The 19,701-nt window shown below is 42.2% G+C and overlaps 1 protein-coding gene across 6 annotated transcripts in view; it reads left to right on the top strand.

The window, feature by feature from the left end:
• Positions 1–19,331, top strand: part of kif21a (kinesin family member 21A) — a 44,957-nt gene extending 25,626 nt beyond the window's left edge. For 2 of the 6 annotated variants that reach the window (XM_075470495.1, XM_075470492.1), the window contains 23 exons: positions 1,556–1,643; positions 1,735–1,849; positions 2,395–2,583; positions 3,140–3,339; positions 3,544–3,651; positions 3,733–3,801; positions 4,628–4,773; positions 4,924–5,068; positions 5,642–5,836; positions 5,958–6,059; positions 6,368–6,533; positions 7,093–7,113; positions 7,826–7,883; positions 8,114–8,168; positions 8,257–8,456; positions 9,082–9,207; positions 12,594–12,730; positions 13,244–13,418; positions 13,735–13,899; positions 14,644–14,761; positions 14,935–15,105; positions 16,882–17,081; positions 17,186–19,331. In XM_075470495.1, coding sequence (XP_075326610.1) covers positions 1,556–1,643; positions 1,735–1,849; positions 2,395–2,583; positions 3,140–3,339; positions 3,544–3,651; positions 3,733–3,801; positions 4,628–4,773; positions 4,924–5,068; positions 5,642–5,836; positions 5,958–6,059; positions 6,368–6,533; positions 7,093–7,113; positions 7,826–7,883; positions 8,114–8,168; positions 8,257–8,456; positions 9,082–9,207; positions 12,594–12,730; positions 13,244–13,418; positions 13,735–13,899; positions 14,644–14,761; positions 14,935–15,105; positions 16,882–17,081; positions 17,186–17,276 — 3,040 coding nt within the window. In that variant the 3' untranslated portion in view covers positions 17,277–19,331. The remainder of the gene's footprint in view (positions 1–1,555; positions 1,644–1,734; positions 1,850–2,394; positions 2,584–3,139; positions 3,340–3,543; positions 3,652–3,732; positions 3,802–4,627; positions 4,774–4,923; positions 5,069–5,641; positions 5,837–5,957; positions 6,060–6,367; positions 6,534–7,092; positions 7,114–7,825; positions 7,884–8,113; positions 8,169–8,256; positions 8,457–9,081; positions 9,208–12,593; positions 12,731–13,243; positions 13,419–13,734; positions 13,900–14,643; positions 14,762–14,934; positions 15,106–16,881; positions 17,082–17,185) is intronic. The other 4 variants (XM_075470497.1, XM_075470494.1, XM_075470493.1 and 1 more) reach the window with 3 other exon arrangements.
• The last annotated feature ends 370 nt before the right edge of the window (positions 19,332–19,701 follow it).

The following is a 19,701-nucleotide window of genomic DNA, read 5'->3' as shown; positions in this document are numbered from 1 at the left end:
GTTCACTTTTACTTTTTTTTTAATCCCTTTTGGTCACGTGTTTCCCCACATGGATTGAAACACGATACCACTGCCACACTCTGCTCCCACCAATTTCTTTTTCAAATCATTTGAAACACTGCGTCTTTGCACATCTTTGTCTGCTTATCCATTTACCCTTCAATGCTTCATATCTGCACCCTTTTTGTTGGTAATTGACTTTTGATGCATTATTCGACTTAGTCTGAAACATAGTCAAACAAATATTTGAGTTTTTAGTTACATGGCTCAAAATGAGCAAATGGTTGAACATCAGCCCTTGCACAAAAGTTTTAAAACTGTATAACACTGTGTTAAATACCCTTTTGTGTGTGTGTGTTAATCTTTTGTTTTCTTTGGGTCTACCTGTAAAGAAGATTTTTGTAACACACTGCATAAACATTGGTAATCCTTTGTGATTGGATAAAATATGTAACCAATAGCTCTGCTTCGCAGATTGGCCTAACTTGTTTATTCTTTTGTGCTGCGTTCCCTTTCCATGCTTCTTTTCTTTAGATGGTTTTGTTCAGAAAAGATGCCTCCCTCTTCAGCTGGAAAAGAAAATTTTCTCTCAAAAAAAAGGCGCATGAAAATGGAACAATGTCCCCTCATCTGTTGCTTTCTTTCCTAAGACTCACCAAGTATGTTTACATGATTCTAGAAAAGAAAAGTATCATGTAGGTCCAACTAAAAATGCATGTAAACACAGTGATCTGATCAAAACTGTACGAAATCAAGCTTCTCCAAAGCAGAATAGCGCATCTCGGTGATGCAGTTGTTGCTTGATTGAAGACAGAAACGGACGTAGGCTCATGCACACGCTCCATAGTTCCGCTCATTTAATTTTCTTTCTTTTGTAAGACTAAATACGGTCACTTAAAGCATTTCCAGGCTATTGCTCTGCTTTAATAGAATTCCGATTTTTATAACCACAGCGTCATCGGACAAAATCTCCATCAAAGTGACACTGTGACGATTTCCGTGCAGTGAATTCAGCTTTACTTGCATGATCTCGCACAGATGAAGTTAGAAGAGGCAGATTGTTGTATACATTTCCTTTCACAGTCCTCATCGGCGTCAGAAATACTTAAGTCAGTAACTTGATTCCTCTTTCATGCATGTGCGCTGTTACAAGGACGGTGGTTCAGTTAAATCTCGCAGATGAGGAACTATCAGTCAGCTGTGCATGTAACCGTGCTGACTGTTTGGCTTAAAACCATCAGTATCTGCAAATACGTCCCAAAAAATGATCATTTGTATCGCTGCACTGAGGTTAGACCCATTTTGCCAAAAAGATTGTAACACTCATGATGATAACCAAGCTGTGCATACATGTTCCTCATGACTGCGCTTACTAAAACAATGAAACAAGCTGTTTATTACTCCGAGATATTTGCTTCTACATGAACTCCCTCCTAACATGAGCGTTAGTCGACCTGCGGTCCACTTTCTGCAGAAAACCTTCAGGTTATCTTCTTACACCGTGACGAGCTGGTTGCAAACAGCTTTGAGTGACTATCATTCCTGAATCTTTCAGTGCCAACAAGGAGGAAGTTCCTGACAACGAGCAAGAGAAGGGCACGGAGAAGGAAATGGCAGAGCGAGTTGGTGAGGACGCTGAAATGGTATGTTTAATTATTACCTTTTATATTCAGCCATATACGTGTTCTCAAATACTGCCTTCAGACATTAAATTTTAGTTGTGTGATGCTCAAGGAGATCCAAGAGGGCAGCGACCATGAAGAAGGAGAGGAGGAGGATGAAGAGGAGGAAGAGGAGATGGATGTGGAGGACAGCTCTGATGACTCCGACTCTGAATCTGATGAAAAAGGTGCTTGGCAATGTTTTTTTTTTCTCCTGTGCTTTTTTTTTTTTAAACTTATAAATGAAAAACAACAGCTGAGGTGAAATCTCTCTTCCAGGATAGACTGACATGTTGTACATGTTCATACAGAGTGTAGATATGATACAGAGGAAGAGGAAAAAACAATCCAACTGTGTATAAACCACATCAAACAAGCATTAATTTACGTTGAACCACTGGTACACCTCACTTTAGTTTACCTCAGTGTTTCTCAATTCCGGACCCACTGCCCTGCATGTTTTCGATGTTTCCCTCCTCCAGCACACCTGATTCAAATGAATGGCTCCTGATGAGGCCACTGCAGAGCTTGATGACGAGCTGATCATTTGAATCAGGTGTGCTGGAGGAGGGAAACATCGAAAACATGCAGGGCAGTGGGTCCCGAGGACTGGAATTGAGAAACACTGACCTAAACCAAGTTAAAAACTTTAACTTCTTTAAAGGCATACAAGAACTACTTCCTTTTTGATGATGTAATGTCATTGTGGATTTGGATTTCGTCTGTCTGACAGAGAACTTCCAGGCAGATCTGGCCAACATCACGTGTGAGATCGCCATCAAGCAGAAACTTATTGACGAGCTGGAGAACAGCCAGCGGCGTCTGCACACACTCAAACAGCAGTACGAACAGAAGCTGATGATGCTGCAGTGCAAGATCAGGGACACCCAGCTGGAGAGGGACCGCGTCCTCCAAAACATGAGTAAGACGGGGATCCCCGAGGGGAGTTGGGTGTCACGTATCACTCAGCTGGGAGAACATTGTTTATGATCACTTATTTTACTGTAGATGTGCTCCAGCTGTTTAGAAAAGAACATCCACCAGATGGCACACGTGAGCTTGATCGTGTCTGTCTTTGATCAGTTCATTTCCATCTCAGCAGTGATGTGAATTTGAATTTCAGCATGTGCTGCTTGTATTTGGAAGAATGTACATCTCCCACTACATGTTTGAGCTCAGACTTTAATTTTCAGTTTTAAAGACAAATTGAATCACTTGAGAATTTTTGTGCTTCAAACAATCACTTAAAGTCAGTCGTGAAAACATAGTCACAGTTGCTGTTGAAGTTTAAAAGCACTAATAGATCAAACAAGATGAAGCTAAAAGCATTGAGAATTTCTTTTCTCGTGAAAACATATTCACTAAAGACACCAAGAGGCTTTTTCTGCAATGCAGTGAATATTTGTGGCTGTATTTTGAGCCTTTATAAATGTTTGCACCGTTATCCGTTTCTTCTTTATTTCATTTAATGTTTAAAGCTTCAGTAGAAAGCGGCACAGAGGACAAGGCTCGCAAAATCAAGACCGAATATGAGAAGAAGCTGAGCGTCATGAACAAGTCGCTTCAGAAGCTCCAGTCTGCTCAGAAGGAGCACGCTCGCCTGCTCAAGAACCAATCGCAGTACGAGAAGCAGCTGAAAAAGCTTCAGATGGATGTGGCGGAAATGAAGAAGACAAAGGTGTGGTGGGATTTAATCCTTTGTCTTGATGGCGCCGCTCTTTACATTTTTACTTGCTCTTAGGTGCTCTTTAAATGGCCGTTATACAATTTGATGGATCAGCAGTTTGATTCGCACATCTTGAAAATGTTTGATTGGCAGAACCCCGTACAGCATAATATCGATGGCTGCTGTGTAGACTTATTGTTTAATGGGATTTGTCAGGTCCGTCTCATGAAGCAGATGAAGGAACAGCAGGAGAAAAACAGGATGAACGAGTCTCGCAGGAACCGAGAAATTGCCTCTTTGAGGAAGGACCAGCGTAAGCAGGAGGTCAGTGACCAGTTCTTATCAAACGTTTCAATACTTTCTTTAATCATCAACGTTGACACTGTAATTGTGCTTCCACCTCAGCATCAACTGAAGTTACTGGAAGCCCAGAAAAGGCAGCAGGAGCTCATTCTGAGGAGGAAGACTGAGGAGGTGAGCAGGAACAGAAAGCGTTTCCCTTTGAGCGGGTTCAGCAGTTGTAGCAGTAAATTAGACGAGCAGAAACACTGCGATATATTAGTATTACACTTTGTGTTCTACATGTGCGTGGTGCTGCACTGATTCTGCCAGAGAGGTGCTCTGCTCTGCTGTGATTTGTTCCTCAGGCAATGAGTTAATTTTTCAAAGTGCTCTGCTGCTCTGATGGGTGCCGAAATGCATTTCAAAAACCCGAGTTGGGATTCTTACCGACGACTACAACCCGCCAGAAGCAATGAAATCTCCAAACTTGGAGGATGTTAATTCAGTTATTGTTCATCATCCTGAAAACGGACCTCTGCTTCACCAAACCTCCTTTTGACCTAATCTTTATCTAATATTAGTCAGGAGTTTTAAAATTCCGAATGATTTAAGTAGGTGAGCTGCCAATAAGGATTGTGTTTGGTTGAAATTCAGAAAGATACTTCCCAAGAATAATTTGATCAGGAAACAACCCAAATTACTAAATACTCAAAGTTGCTGAAAGGAAAAGCAGCAGATTAGTTTATCTGGGAAACAAAACTTATGGCACGGTGGTATTTAATTTTTACTTTGACACACTGCACTATATATGTTCAATTTATACACAGTATCTCAGGCCCTTTATATCTGTAAATTTCTTAAAATCTTAATTAGAAAAAAAACTGAAACCAAGGCTCTCCCATGAATATAGTGAAGTAATAGATTTAATATTTCCTGCTGAAATGTAGTGGAGAAAGTAAGAATTAAGTAAGAACAGACTGCCCTTTCAGCTGATCCAGTCTTTTTCTGCGTGTGTCAGGTGACTGCTCTGAGGAGGCAGGCCAGGCCCACCTCAGGTAAGGTGATCAGGAGAGTAAATCTTCCAGAGCTGGTCCATGACTCCCCCCACCGACCCCCGACCGGACGCATGTACTCCGCCAGCAACGCTGCAACCAACGGCACCCGGTGAGTCTGCGTGCGTACTAATGGCTTTGGATGCTCATTAGTATTTTCATAAAGACTTGACAGACATTGAAATGAGCCTAATTTGAAGCACATGCAGTCAACTGTCAAACAACTTGACTGACCGGCCGACACCTGCTGCTGTGTGAGCAGGTCTTCCTACAGGCGTACAGCAGGCATTTACTCCACCAGAATCGCTCGCAACAAATGGCAGTCCCTGGAGCGGCGGATCACTGACGTCATCATGCAGAGGATGACCATCTCCAACATGGAGGCCGACATGAACCGCCTCCTCAAGGTAAAGTCATAAAGCGGTTGGTTACTGTGGGTTTTCATTTTTAGATTGTTAGATGAATGAGCATGGCAGGCAGGTAGAGGCCAATATTAATATTATCTGACATCTGGGATGATGTGTTGTGGCAGCCCTGATGCTGCAGTAAATCCAGTTGTTTGTGTAAAAGCTCATTGTGGTTACAGCAGGACTTGATGTTCATTAGTAATGTTTAAAATTAAACATTGTTGACATAACATCTGTTCTGAATTTGATTCCTCAGGGAACCAGCTGTTGAAATGCACTTAGGTACTTAGTGTACGGTTCATAAGAAATAATAGCCTATACAGATTCAGCTAATATAAACTGTTTTTTTGTAAAGAAAAGTGTCACATCAAGATTCTTTATTCCTGAATTCAACATGATCTTGTTGTTTTGATAAATCTACATCGATCCGCTCCAGAGCAGAAACAATCGGCTATAAATTTAGAATGATTGAATCTTTTACACATTATTTTTTTTTCCTCATTGCTGTTGTCGCACAGTAAAACTGATCACATTTAAAAGTTATTTCACAAAGAGAAATCTTTAAACATGCAGCAACGAGAAGAACTGACAAAGCGGAAGGAGAAGGTGGTCAGGAAGCGGGACCGGCTGTTCAGAGAGGGGCCGGAGGCAGAGAAGGCAGTGCTTCCCCTCAATGAGGAGGTGGATGCGCTGACGGCCAACATCGACTACATTAATGACAGCATCGCAGACTGTCAGGCCAACATCATGCAGATGGAGGAAACCAAGGTGAGGAGGCCTGTTGATTTTTGGTATTATTAGCATGAGCCCTGTTGCGTTGCCGATTACTGGCAGTGAAGATTTCTTTTTCTACATTGAAATTGAAATATTTAAATTTTCTTTTCTTCAGGATGAAGGTGACACGGTGGATGTCTCCGCTGTGATTGGTTCCTGTAGTCTGGCCGAGACTCGCTTCCTATTGGATCACTTCATGTCAATGGCAATCAACAAGGTAGCAGCCCTCATATGTACAAAGAAAATGTCACTTTAATTAGATCTTTTCATTAATTATGTCACCCTGTCAGTAAAAAAAAAATACAGTTAAACGGTAACAAAAACTGAAGTGTCTCCAGACTGTTGAATAAATGCACCTTTTTCAGCATCATGAAATTACAACATGTTCTGTAGATGATGCACAGGGCTCAGCTAAAATCAGCAAACCTCCAACCAAGAAGTGGATTGTCTATTGCTGGAGATGAAATGTTGAATTGGAGTGTGAATATTGCTGCTTTGTAATGTCTTGGGGTCTGGCCTCTTCAGGGTCTGCAGGCTGCTCAGCGGGAGTCTCAGGTGAAGGTGATGGAGGGCAGGCTGAAGCAGACGGAAATCACCAGCGCCACACAGAACCAGCTGCTGTTTCACATGCTGAAGGAGAAGGCCGAGTTCAACCCGGAGCTGGACGCGCTGCTGGGAAACGCTCTTCAAGGTAAAAACCGTTTTAGTTTGGACTGAGGCAGGAGTGGAGTGGGACACCCAGAACCCAGGCTTAACCCAACCCACCTCCTGAAAGTCTCACTGATGTTCTTTGAATGAATGATGGCGTAGTTTCTCTTTCACAGGTTAGTTTGGAGACATTTGTCAGTAAACATGTTACCTTCACATGTATTTGCGTTTCAGGAAGGGGGCTGGGTTAAGGGTCAGTTGCATGATTGGAGTTTTTGAGATGGTCTTGCCTGTCGCCATCTGCTGAACAGAAGCTGGTAAAATTGACTTTCTGAAACATTCTGATACTGTAAGATCAGATTACTGTTGTAAAGTTACTGGGTACATGTTGTACATCAGGGTTGATTGGTTTTCCATCCTTGTAGTTATGGTGATGTATTTTGCCAGCCTCTGTTCAGCAGCATGCTGTGTTTACAGTAGTCACATTTGATTCATTTTCTGGGTTTTTTTTCAGGCTGTTGGGGACTGTTTTTGATTTGTGCATTGCCTTTTTTCAGTTCCCCCATGTTTTCTTTTTCTTTTGTTTTCTCATGTTTTTACAGAGCTAGGTAACCTTCCTGCTGGTAAGTGAAACCACATTAGACTAATCTTTGTTATAAATGCATGGTTCCTTCCCTTCGCACTCTGAGAACTAACTGAACATAACAGACAGGTGCATGAGGCGCAGTGCAGTCCAGCTTCCCTCCATCTGTCGGCTGGCCCCTTCCTCTCTCCTCTTGTGGACACCCTCTTCCTTCCCCTCCTCCTCCTCCTCCCACTTCACATGTGCTACAGTCTCCATGCTTTAGCACCTGCTAACCCTGGACCCCTTCAACAGGAACTGTACAACATGGATGCTTTAGCTCTGTCGGACCCCATCTGGAGCAACGGACTAATGATTCCTCACACCCACCCAGCCTGTTGTCTCACACAAGGTCCCCCCCCTGCCCACAAACATATTTTAATAACCCTCTTTGACCCTGGACCTCTCATACTTTTCAATCCATCTGATCTCATTGAACCCAGCGAGGACCAAGTCTGTCAATAAAAACAGCATGACGCTGCGCTGACATCGACCTCATCTGCTTCCCATCTTCTACATCCATTTTGAGCAGTTATACAAGAAAAGAGTCTCTAGAAAACTACAAAAATGAGGAGGAGATGAATTATTTAGTCTTAAGAAGGCCATTTTAAAAGAGATATACAGTCATCTACTTTTTCTCAGGGAAGAGTGACATCATCATTGATTGTTCTTGTCACTCGGCTCTAATGCTATTCACTGATCTCATTTGACAGAAAATGGGGATGATAGCAGCAGTGATGAATCAGCTCAAAGCCCTTCAGCAGAGGGAACGTAAGTATATGTTGATTACGCTGCATGTTGTTTTGTATTATGGTGAGTTATTCTATATTTGTCATATCGTGGGGGGAGCTATCATCTGTGATGTCCTGTTCTAGTAATGGATTTTTCATGTTGCATCTTTTCAGCTTGAAGGTTTTATGTAGAATGTAGTATTGGATGAGTTGTATTCTGAGTGCTTTTCTTAATACTCACAATAACAGACTGATGTATTCCCTTTGCAGCAACTTGGCTTCAGACCTCATGAAACTCTGTGGGGAGACCAAAACAAGGAATAAGGTATCACGTTTATATGGTGTGTAAGCCTCATTTTTCAGGAAATATAAAACGTTATTTTCCTCATTCTTCCTGCTGGTTTGCCGTACAGGCTCGCAGGAGGACCACCACTCAGATGGAGCTGCTGTATGCAAACAGTGACTCTGCTCCCGACGCACCCGCAGACTTCTCCGGTCCGATGCTGCCGTTAGCTGAAACACCAGAAGGTGGTGGAGACGTGGACTTGTCGGCCTCATCAGTCAGGGACTACGCAGCTCTCTCCCCCAGCTTTTCCTCTAAAATGGGCAGCATGTAAGTCCAGGCCCGTCACTCTTTAACTAACACATTAACTGCGACTTCCTTCCTTCCTGCACGTTGGATGTTGCTGCTTTATTCAATTCTTTGGCCTTTTATTTATGAGCATATTTGGAAAAAGGCTACATTTTACTCCAACTGATAAGTCCTTTGAGGAAAATGCATGTAGAGATGGGCAAATATTAACATTCCAACAGCTTCTTTATTGATGTCCCCTGCAAAAACTGCCTTTGATGCAATGTTTCAACTTATCCACTAAAAACAAAATTACTAACCAGGCTGCTTTATCTGGCCGTGCTTTGAACCTGCACACTATCACTTTAAGGAGACTTAAAGCTAACAGGGATCCGTTAGCAGTTACATTATTACAAGTATAGCTTTGAAACTTTAGTGTGACAAAACCTGCAGTGTCTCCTTTAATAAACATGGGCTTGGCGAAGAACCACCACTGTGTTGGACATTTAGATATCAGGTAACAGTGTTTCTGTGTGCACTACATGCTTATCTCCTCTTTGTTGCCATTATTTAGTGTTGGTGTCACGTCCCTCTTTTGTTTTATAATCCCTTTTTGTATACTGTCTTTGTGTCATTTGTGGAAAAAACGTTCAAACTGAACACTCAGTTCTGGCTGCAGAACTCTGCCAGGTGTGGAGAAGCGAGCTCCGGAGCCTTCGCCGCTCTCTCGCAGGAAGACCTATGACAAGGCACAAGCAGCGGCTGACAGGGCAAAGGTCAAGGAGATTAAACAGTAAGAGCTTGTTGCCAAAATTGTGGCTGCAAAGCTGAAAAAAGGCAAAATAACTTCAATACAACTCTACTAATACTCCTCCTGTCGATTTCCTGCTGTGGATAGGCATGTGACCTTACCTTATCAATGATGCTCTGCTTCTTGTTGGATGACCTTTGACCTGCCAAGTTCTATGCTGAATTTAAGTCAAATTCTTCCTCATTAACTTCGATATTATGCTTCTGCTTTGAACGACAATAACAACTGGTGATTTCAGTTTTTCCTTTGGTCACTTTTGACTTAAATTCAGCGTTCAACTTGCTGATCGACCCCTTTGCTTCTGATCTACATTTTTCCTCTAGGATTTCACTTTCCGTCCCTGTTTTTGTCTGATCATTAAATTCTGAGTGTGGCGGTTTTTGAAAAATGTCTTGAGTGAACAGTTGAATTGCCTTTTCATCTGTTGAAAAATAATCCTGAGTTTTAGATGTCGAAGTAATTCCTCGTCAGGGGATAACTTAATACTATTAAGTGAATGTTATTTGTGCGTCGAGCTCTGACAGATGTTACTTGCACGTTAGTTGTTTGCTGGTAGATTCTCTCTGCACTCCAACACGCGGTTAGAGAAAGTGCACGCGTCAGTACTAGAATGGGATATTCCTGCATTTGTGATATGGAAGAACCAGAGGATGATGTCCAGATGCAGAGTGAGATTCACTCATTTTTGTACAGGCTTAGAAATGAACGTTTGGAAGCAACAACTTGTTGGATTCAGACTGAATTGGGATTCATTTTTCAATTGCAATTTTAATTCTAAATCGAGAATTGTGTAGAGAGAAATGTACGAGGCTCCTTCACTTGTATGCAACCAGGACCGCTGCAATTAGATGGTGTTTTGACCACTAAACTACCAGAACACCAAACAGAATAAACCCTCCAGGCTACAACATGGCATTTCCACTGCCACCAGCCTCGGGCTATCTGTGACATTAGTTATGGCGAGTCTTCTCATTTCTCATCACTCCAGGGTTGTTTTTTTTCCTTTTTTTCCTCGTGGGCAGTTAACATTATAGTGGGCTTTACTGACTTACTCGCTGATGTTAAGTTCTCTGAAACTGAAACACACTCCTTATGTATCAAAGATGTTCCTTTCATAGATGAGGACAACTTTAGAGAGACATGAGGGAATGTTTGAATTACAAGTTAACTTGAACTGACTTTCTACTTTTCACTGAAACCAAGCTGCTAAATCCCAGTGACCCATTTGGCGTCTGCATAAAAAATTAAATTAATCTGTTTTTAAAAGGTACTCTGTGCTTTGGAGCCATTCTGACACTTGCTCCCATATGACATGAATGTGGCATATGCGGCTCCCTTATGTCCTCATGCAGTCCTCCCACACTTGTGTCAGCCGTGTAAACACACTTTAATTATGCCGCAGCGTAATTGGCAGCAGTGCTGCCTTCCCTCGCAGCCCAGTCATCGGGAACCTGAAAAACAGCCCACCTCTTACTCTCACCCCTACCACAAGTCCTGGTAACTGCATCTCTGCGTTTAGCCGCATGACAGATGTATCTGAGGAGTACTGCACAGGTCTCGCAGGATAAGTAAGAAGCAGACATGAGTAAAATCGACCGAAAACTTGGACTAAGGTTGCAAATGGATGCTGATAAGGAGCAGTGAAGCGCATTCTCTTTAAAATCTGTCAGTTTGTAAAATGCTGGCTTGTCTGCTAATGTCCCAGATGACAAAATATTTTCCTTTCAGTGTAGACAGGATGAATACAGTAAATGTGGATTTGTAGTAATACAGAACATTTCGATTTGGAACTATGCTGTTGTCATGGTAAAATAAGGTCGGCTGATGTAGAAACTTAAAGGTTTTGTCACAACGGCCTCAGATTTTCTGTGATGAAGGCTTATTTTGTTGTGCACATTCTGTTGAAGCAATGCGGACCCTACGCATGTTCTAAAACCTTCAAAAATCGTATTATTTTTTTTTGCTTGTTTGAGTGAATTGCTGATCCGTTTGCAAAGCATGCTGCCAGGTGGAGGATTTCTCTTCCATTCAGCCAATGTGTTCCAGTCATTTCAGCTGCATCGAATATAACAGAAAATGAATATATGTGAGACTTACCAGTGATGAAATCCACCATCATAATCTGGAAGACCTGGTTGCAGTGACTGCGTGGAAGACAGAAAAAGTATCTATAGAACAGCTACGGTCCTTGGGGCTCATCGCATACTGTGGATTTGAAGGAGCAACATTTTCTTAAGCTTGGAGCCCCCTCATTAGCTCATCTAATAGTTACTCACTACTACATTAACTACTGTATATTACGGAAAACTAAGGTACTGGAAATATTTGATGTGTAAATCAGCAGCCAATTAGGTCTCAGGAATATTGCATACTCTCCTCCCCTTTAGGATGAATGGATGCCTCCACCTGTTCTCCAACAAAAGTTTCCCCTTCTCTCTCCAGTCCACAAAAGTACAATTTTTTGTTGTTGTTGTTTTTCTTTTCTTCTTCATTTGCTATATGTTCACTGATGTTTCACCTTTGGTGTGCAGGGTAAAGGTGAGCCTTGAACACAGTCATGTGGTGTGGATTCCACCTCTCTTTGTTCCCTACATGCACTGTCACTGTAGACAATCTGCAAATATTGACGAGCATGGTAACGGGGCTGCTCAGCCCTTCATCAGACAGTCCTGGTAACCGGAGCCTCCCTGGGGCTTCATACCTCACTGCTGGGGTGTCCTTTTCTCAGAGGCACCCAGACGAAACCACTCGATGTGGGTAAAATCAGTGTGGGAATATCCTCGGATCTGTTCGTTATGATTTAAATAGTGCCACAAGCCCTCTGTAATCTTCTTTGTTAATTAGCGTCTGCTCATTTTAGCGAAGCTTTTATTGTTCATACCACAGGCCCTTTAAACCTTCATTGGAATATTGACATCTGCATCTGTGGGAAATCAGCAGCTCATCCTACTGTTGCTGTTAGTGTAATTGAGCAATCGCTGCACTATCAGATGCCAGCAGCTAATTAATGATCAATGAGCATTTCTGTGACGCTAATGTTCCTGATGAGGCAGCACCACTGGTTTCCAGCCATCTTCAGCTTCTGAGGTGTTTTCAATCTGTTAAAAAAACAAACTATCTTATTGTAAATGGGTGTTTTATTGATTATTTTCTTCTAAGCACAACGAGGGTGACTTTGTTCACGCCCGTCTTAATTTCTTTTCTCCGACTTTTATCGTCCTCTTGTTTTTAATTTGCAGCTTTGTGTTAATCGGCCACAAGATCTGAGTAATGTGCATGTGTGTTTGGGACTGATTTATTTCTGAGCTGCAACCAGATGATCCATCTCTGTGTTGGTATGCATTTAAAAATGCGTGTGTGTTTTCTAGGGGCGTTATCAACCCGGTGCCATCCACTAAGAGCAGCCGGGCGGCGACGCTGCAGTGCGTTCACGTGGCTGAGGGACACAGTAAAGCCGTTTTGTGTGTCGACTGCACCGATGACCTTCTGTTCACTGGATCCAAAGGTCACAACCTTCCCACCCTCCTTCCGTCCCTGCATCCTTCATCTTTATTCTAACTCTTACACTTGTCATCTGTAGTCCTTGCATGTCTCCAGTGCTGCTAATTTATTACTGCTTGAGACGCTGGCTGTTATATAAGGGCAAATAAAACCTGACGGGGATTAATTAAGATTGTCATACGCACAGCGTGTGAATAAATGAGGTAATGAAATAAAATGACATTATGCATTTAATAAAATTCTTATGGGGAAGAATATTTAATCCTAATGAATTAAGGTAAAAGTGTAGGTTATTAACTAGATTGAAGGGCTCATTTGTTCCCACCATCGCTCGTGTAGAATAGATAGTATTCTTAAAAAACTGAATAGGATTTTGTATTTGAAGCCTCAACTTAGAATATAAGACTTGTTGTTCAGCTGAACCCTTGTGTTTCAGTTTAAAATCCTCCTCAGCATGTTCCTTTCTGGCGGTGTAATACACAGCGACTGTGCTGACAGCCCGTGTGTCCTCTTGCAGATCGGACCTGTAAGGTGTGGAATCTGGTGACTGGTCAGGAGATAATGTCCCTGGCCGGACACCCCAACAACGTGGTGTCTGTCCGCTACAGCTCCAGTTTAGTCTTCACCGTCTCCACCTCCTACATTAAAGTCTGGGACATACGGGACTCAGCCAAGTGCATCAGAACACTCACGTGAGCAGGAGTGTGTGTGGATGTAACGCTGCAGTCTGAGAGAGTGTTCAGCAGAACCAGAAACCTGACGCTTAAACTGAACACGCAGATACAGAATGTAGTCAACTCCCTTCAGTGGGAGCTTCCTAAATTACATTTCGCTAATGTTTAAAATGACAAGCACTTGTGAATAAAAGAGGTGTAGGAAGTTTGTTAAGATTTGCACATTTGTGGATCTGATACTGTTTTAGCTGCAGCTTTTACTTGTGTGGTCTTCGGTCCCCATTGTATTCCCAAGTTATAAAGATTTCTACACGTTTCATCTTCGTGTCTCCAGGTCCTCCGGTCAGGTTAATGTCGGGGACATCTGTGCGTCTACAACCAGTCGGACAGTCACCATTCCTGCAGGAGAGAACCAGATCAACCAAATCGCTCTCAACAACCACGGCACAGTTCTGTACGCTGCTGCTGGAAACGCAGTCAGAGTGTGGGATCTGAGAAGGTGAGCAGAGGCTGTTGACTGAAGACCTTCGGGTCCGATACGTTCGTCCATAGTGAAATATTTTCTGACTTGTTGAATTCAGGTACAAATTATCATGACTTTGTTTGTGTTGTTTTTCTCCATTTAGTTATGCCAGCAAGTCAAAAATGTCTGCCAGCCTAACACTATATTAACAGCAGAATGCCTGTGAAACAATATGACAGTAACAGTAAAAATTTGTAGAATATTAGAAATATTTTCTTTCCGGATGCTGGATTGTGCACCACTTTCTGCTTATTTCTTAATGCATTTAATATGATAAGTACCCCACTGCAACCCTTGGCATGCAGTACTCACCAATTATAGTCTGCTTGTCATTCCCAGCCTTTCCTCGTCAATCCCCCTGAGACTGCAACACCATTTTCAGCTAACTCAAACGCAACAGGATTTCACAGAAAGCCCAGTCTATTCTCACTGCATCTTGGATGGCTCAGTAGAAAAAATTGACAAGTGTCCAATCCAAAGCTTTCTTCTGTCACTGTCAGCCAGCTGCTGTTGGCTTTGAAGAAGGTCCTCTTTGCTTATCCGAGAAAATAAAACCAGCTCACAGCTGTCACTCTGAGGAAAACCTTTTTAAATGAATGTGGCTAACAAGGCGCTGTCTCTAACAGGGACCGAGGCAAACTTCTACCACAAGTTTGTCGAGCAACAAGGCACAAGTGAAAAATGTACATTTCTTGAGGTCGTTATTTTTTTTTCTGTCAGATTTGCATCGACTGGCAAACTCATGGGTCACCTCGGTCCAGTAATGTGTCTGACTGTGGATCAGTCGGGAAACAACCAAGACCTGGTGATCACAGGGTCCAAGGACCATTACATCAAGGTGTGTGTTACGGAGTCTCCTGCATTAAATTAAACAGAAACATTCAGGAATGCAAGATTTTTTTTTTTCCTCGCCATTAAGGCAACTAATATCAGAGATCACAAATGCTCTTGGACATTACATTCTTAGGGCACATATCACACCTTTAACATGTGGTGTTTTTGCTGCTGCAGTTGTTTGATGTGACTGAAGGCTCTCTGGGCAGCATCAGCCCTACACACAACTTTGAGCCCCCACATTACGACGGTATCGAATCACTGGTGGTCCAGGGGGACATTTTCTTCAGCGGCTCTCGAGACAATGGAATCAAGAAGTGGGACCTGGACCGCAAAGACCTGCTTCAGGTACAGAAAAAGCTTTTTGGGAACTTTCTTAGAGGGCTGAAAAAAAAATACAGATATTTCATTGAATTTTAAAAAGTAATGCTTAAAAAATGGCCTTCGGAATCTGAAAGTGTCATAATGTTTAAGATCTTTGAGATTATTTTTCATATAGCCAGAAAACCTTTTATTCTTCCCTACTTTTCAGCATTAGATAATACTGTCTAAAACGGCACTGAGACTGCTCTGACCAAAGTGTTTAATGACATATGTCTGAATACAGATGGTGGAAAAATGTCAGTCTTAGTTTTACTGGATCTCAGTGCTGCATTTGATACAGTTGACCACAATATACTACTCAAACTACTGGAGAACTGGGCGGGTCTTTCCGGAACTGTACTAAACTGGTTCAAAACATACTTAGAGAACCGGAAGTACTTTGTGTCAATAGGTAACTTTACATTTGAGTAGACAATAATTACATGTGGAGTTCTCCAAGGTTTCATCCTGGGACCTCTTCTGTTTAACATCTACATGCTCCCACTGGCACAGATTATTAAAAAACCACAAAATAAACTACCATAGCTATGCAGATGACACGTAGATATACATTACAATGTCACCAGGAGTCCGAGGCCCTGTACAGGCTCTTGGTAAATGCATTGAGGAGATTAATGACTGGATGTGCCACAACTTTCTCCAGCTAAACAAAAACAAAACTGAGGTTTTAGAGCCAAAGAGAAACGATTACAGGTCACCACAGAACTTCAATCTATACACCTAGAAACTACCACCCAGGCCAGAAATCTGGGTGTTGTGATGGACTCAGACCTAAATTTGGAAAAACACATTAAGGCAGTAACAAAGTCAGCCTACTATCACCTTAAGAATATATCAAGGTTAAAGGATCTGATGTGTCAGCAGGACCTGGAAAAACTAGTCCATGCATTCATCTTTAGAAAGCTTGATTACTGTAACAGCATCTTTACAGGTCTACCTAAAAAGTCTGTTGGACAACTGCAGCTTATTCAGAACTCTGCTGCTCGAGTCCTCACGTAGTTTAAAAGAGTGGAGCACATCAGTCCAGCTCTGAGGTCTTTACACTGGCTGCCTGTCCATCAGAGGATAGACTTTAAAGTTCTGATGCTGGTCTATAAAGCTCTGAATGGTCTAGGACCAAAATACATCAGTGACCTCCTGACCCAGTATGAACCTTCCAGACCCCTCAGGTCATCTGGATCCGGTCTTCTATCAGTTCCCAGAGTCAGAACCAGACATGGAAAAGCTGCATTCAGCTTCTATGTTCCACATGTCTGCAACAAACTCCCAGAAAGCCTCAGATCAGCTGAAACACTCAGTGTATTTAAGTCCAGGTTAAAGACACCTACTTTCAGCTGCATTTGAATAAAGCTCCAAATCTGAAGCTTGAGTTTCAAAACTTAATCATATTTTAACTACTGATTTGATCTATTGTTCTTATATCTTTATTTTTTTTTTAAGATTTAAATCATGCTTTTTATTTCTACTGTTTTAATGTCTCTGTAAAGCACTTTGAATCGCCTTGTAGTTGAATTGTGCTATACAAATAAACTTGCCTTGCCTTGCCTCGCCATTATAAGACCCTTCTTCTGCCTTGTTGTGACATGCTTTGTTGCATTATGGCCAACATGGTCCCTTTAAAAACCCGTGCTGAAAATTTGTTCTTTTATCTTCCCTAGAATGAGTGGAGCCATAGTTTTCCGGATTTAAATTTGTGAAATAGACGGCACTAATTACATCGATGTCAATCTCATCCATTAGCAAGTCCCGAACGCTCACCGTGATTGGGTGTGCGCGCTGGGCGTCGTCCCCGGCTCCCCGGCCCTGCTGAGCGGCTGCAGAGGTGGGGTGCTCAAGCTCTGGCACACGGACACACTGGGGACTCTGGGGGAGCTCAAGGGTCATGAGAGCCCCATTAATAGCATCGCTGCCAACAGCAGCCACCTGTTCACCGCCTCCGAGTGAGTCTAACACGCACACACACACACTAACACACACACACCTTGGCACTGGTTAGTTTTAACATTACTATTTTACCTTACTATTTTGTGTTGTTGTTTTCCAGTGATCGCACTGTGAAGATCTGGCGTGCACGCGGTGGACTGGACAGCACCTTCGAGGCGGTTGACAATGCGGATGAGGTGGCCAGTAACTAAACACAGCGCCACCTGATTGGTTTTACAATAGGACGATGTAACGGCATTCTTTGATGCTGCTGCCCTGCACTTTGACCCCAAACTTCTCAACCTAATGCTGACCATGTGACTTATGACTAAGCCCACAAAAACACAGTTGTCTCGTCTCTGCTGAATACCACAGTAGTTGTTTTCCTGGCGGCTCAATGACCCTGAATGCTCACTAATCACCATTTCACTCTGTTGTTCATAACTCTTTCCAGCAGAAATGTCTCTTTTCACCTTTTGCGCCGTAGAAAGTTGATTATCATAAGAACTTGTACTCGCAAGCTATTATAGACTAAAATAAACTCACTTTATGAAATAAAAGCGCAGCTCAGCATACAGTGGGGGCTGTAGCGAGGATACAGTACAGACCAACACTTACCCAGATACAGACCTGTCGTGCGTTTGTCAGATTAGGGAAGAAAACTGACTGATGAAATTTAGTGTCAGAGGAGAAAAGGTGGCAGAGCTTAAAGGGTTGGTGGCTGGTCTTCACAACCCAGTTCTCCAGTTTGTATGAATTGTTTCTCTGCAGAATGAAAAGAACCAATGTCCCCTCACACCTATTCCCAAGAGTGACAAAAGTGGCTTTACTGCATGTGGAAATGGCACAGCGCTGTACCTCTTATGTACTCCTCTATTTTAATTTTTTACAGCGGCCTCAGATCAGTAACTTTTCATCTTGCCAAACTGCTGTACTGAGCAGCACTTAGAAACAGAACATTCATTTACAGCAACAATCAAATATATCCGGAAAACCGCTCATTACCACTCTTATATAAGACTAAAGCCATCCTTAAAGCTCTTGTTTAATCTTTAGGAAACTGAAGTGTAGTGTCAAAAGTTTCACTTTTTTCCTGGGTTGCCTCCCCAAAGGATTTTTCCAACTCCAACCATTTTGCACTTTGTTTCTCTACAGATTAAACAAATAGGATTTTAATTACTGAGCTTGAAAGGTTCTACAAGGCTGAGTTTGCCACCTTCAACCAAGTTGAAGCTTGTCGACTCCCTCTTTATGCTGAACTTAGCCAAGCAGCCGCTTGCTTGCTATTTGTCACACAGCCATGAGACATATAACATATTTTCCAACTCGTTAAACTATTCCTTCATCTTAAGCACTTGTAAAGAAAAAACCTCACACTTATTATTCTTTGAGAATCATGTAATCCTTCTTAAATGTGAGCGGGTTCAGCATTGAGGATGTTCTACACTTGTTCACGTGTCATCGTGTGTCATATTGTGTTCACTCTTCACACGTGCTGTTGGTGTTCCCCAAACCTACACAGCTGACCTTTTTGTCCAGTTCCCCTGCTGCTAAGGCATCTGCTCACCGTTTTCAACCCTTTTAAGAGGGCTTCTCGTCATGGACACCTGGTGAAGTCCATCTTGTATCGTAGCTACAGTAATTGTGTGTGTATATATATATATATATATATATATATATATATATATATATATATATGGAATAGTAAGTTTTGTTAGGAGAGGCCTTCAGACTTAGTCAGTGTTGTTTGCCTAACCTCACAAACAGACGTCTGTCTCTCACTTCTGATCCTTGTGAGACCCTCTCTGACGCACTTGTGGTCTCCCTGATGTAACTGATCTGTCTGTTGCGATTGTGTGCAGTCACTTATGAATGTTTGGTGGCACAGCAGTTGTAAGCTTATTCAAACACATGTCTAATGGATGTAAACTGTGTATTTAAATAAAAATGTGACTGAATGTTAGTTTTGTGGGACCACTGATCTGAATGCAGTCTCACAGCAGAGCCAAGAGGACCAGAATTGGCAGGAGGACAGACTAGCAGCGTTAGCAGGGCGTTGGACTGAGCTTTTCCTCCACTGAGGTGGCAGGTTATGTTTAGTGGCCTATACAGTTAGTTTTTTTTTTTGTTTTGATTATTATTCTCTCTTTGTTACAAATATCCTGGACGATCCCCCTCTGGAGTCTTGTTGCCATGCCCCAGTGGCAGACTGTAGCGATTCTAATGTCAGATGCCTGGTGAGAATAAATGCCATCTGTCAAAAATTACCATCTCTGTGTGACTTTCTCAGTTTATCACTAAAACTCTTCATTTCTGCTGTTCATATATCTGCTGCTTGGTTAATGATAACAAATAGCTACATTTGAATTTATCCTTTTATTGAATATAGTTCATAATTTTCTGTTTTAACAGATATATTTCTGTTATCTGTTTGTGAAATGTAGTTTAACATTTGTATATTTCTGTTTGCACAACGAACATCTTTCGCCATCCTCTCATTTGAATGACCTTGAAAGTTGTTTTTTTTGTTTGTTTGTCTTTTAATATTCCTTTGCATTGCATTGAGTGACAGCTTTCTTGTTGGGGCCGTGTTTCCAGCCAATAAGCCACCAACAACAACTCGTTAAACACTTTCCT

The sequence above is a fragment of the Odontesthes bonariensis genome, chromosome 7 (genome assembly GCF_027942865.1).
Source record: "Odontesthes bonariensis isolate fOdoBon6 chromosome 7, fOdoBon6.hap1, whole genome shotgun sequence".
NCBI classification, from domain to species: domain Eukaryota; kingdom Metazoa; phylum Chordata; class Actinopteri; order Atheriniformes; family Atherinopsidae; genus Odontesthes; species Odontesthes bonariensis.
The sequence above is the reverse complement of the archived record's forward strand: the minus strand, read 5'-3'. Positions and strand labels throughout refer to the sequence as shown.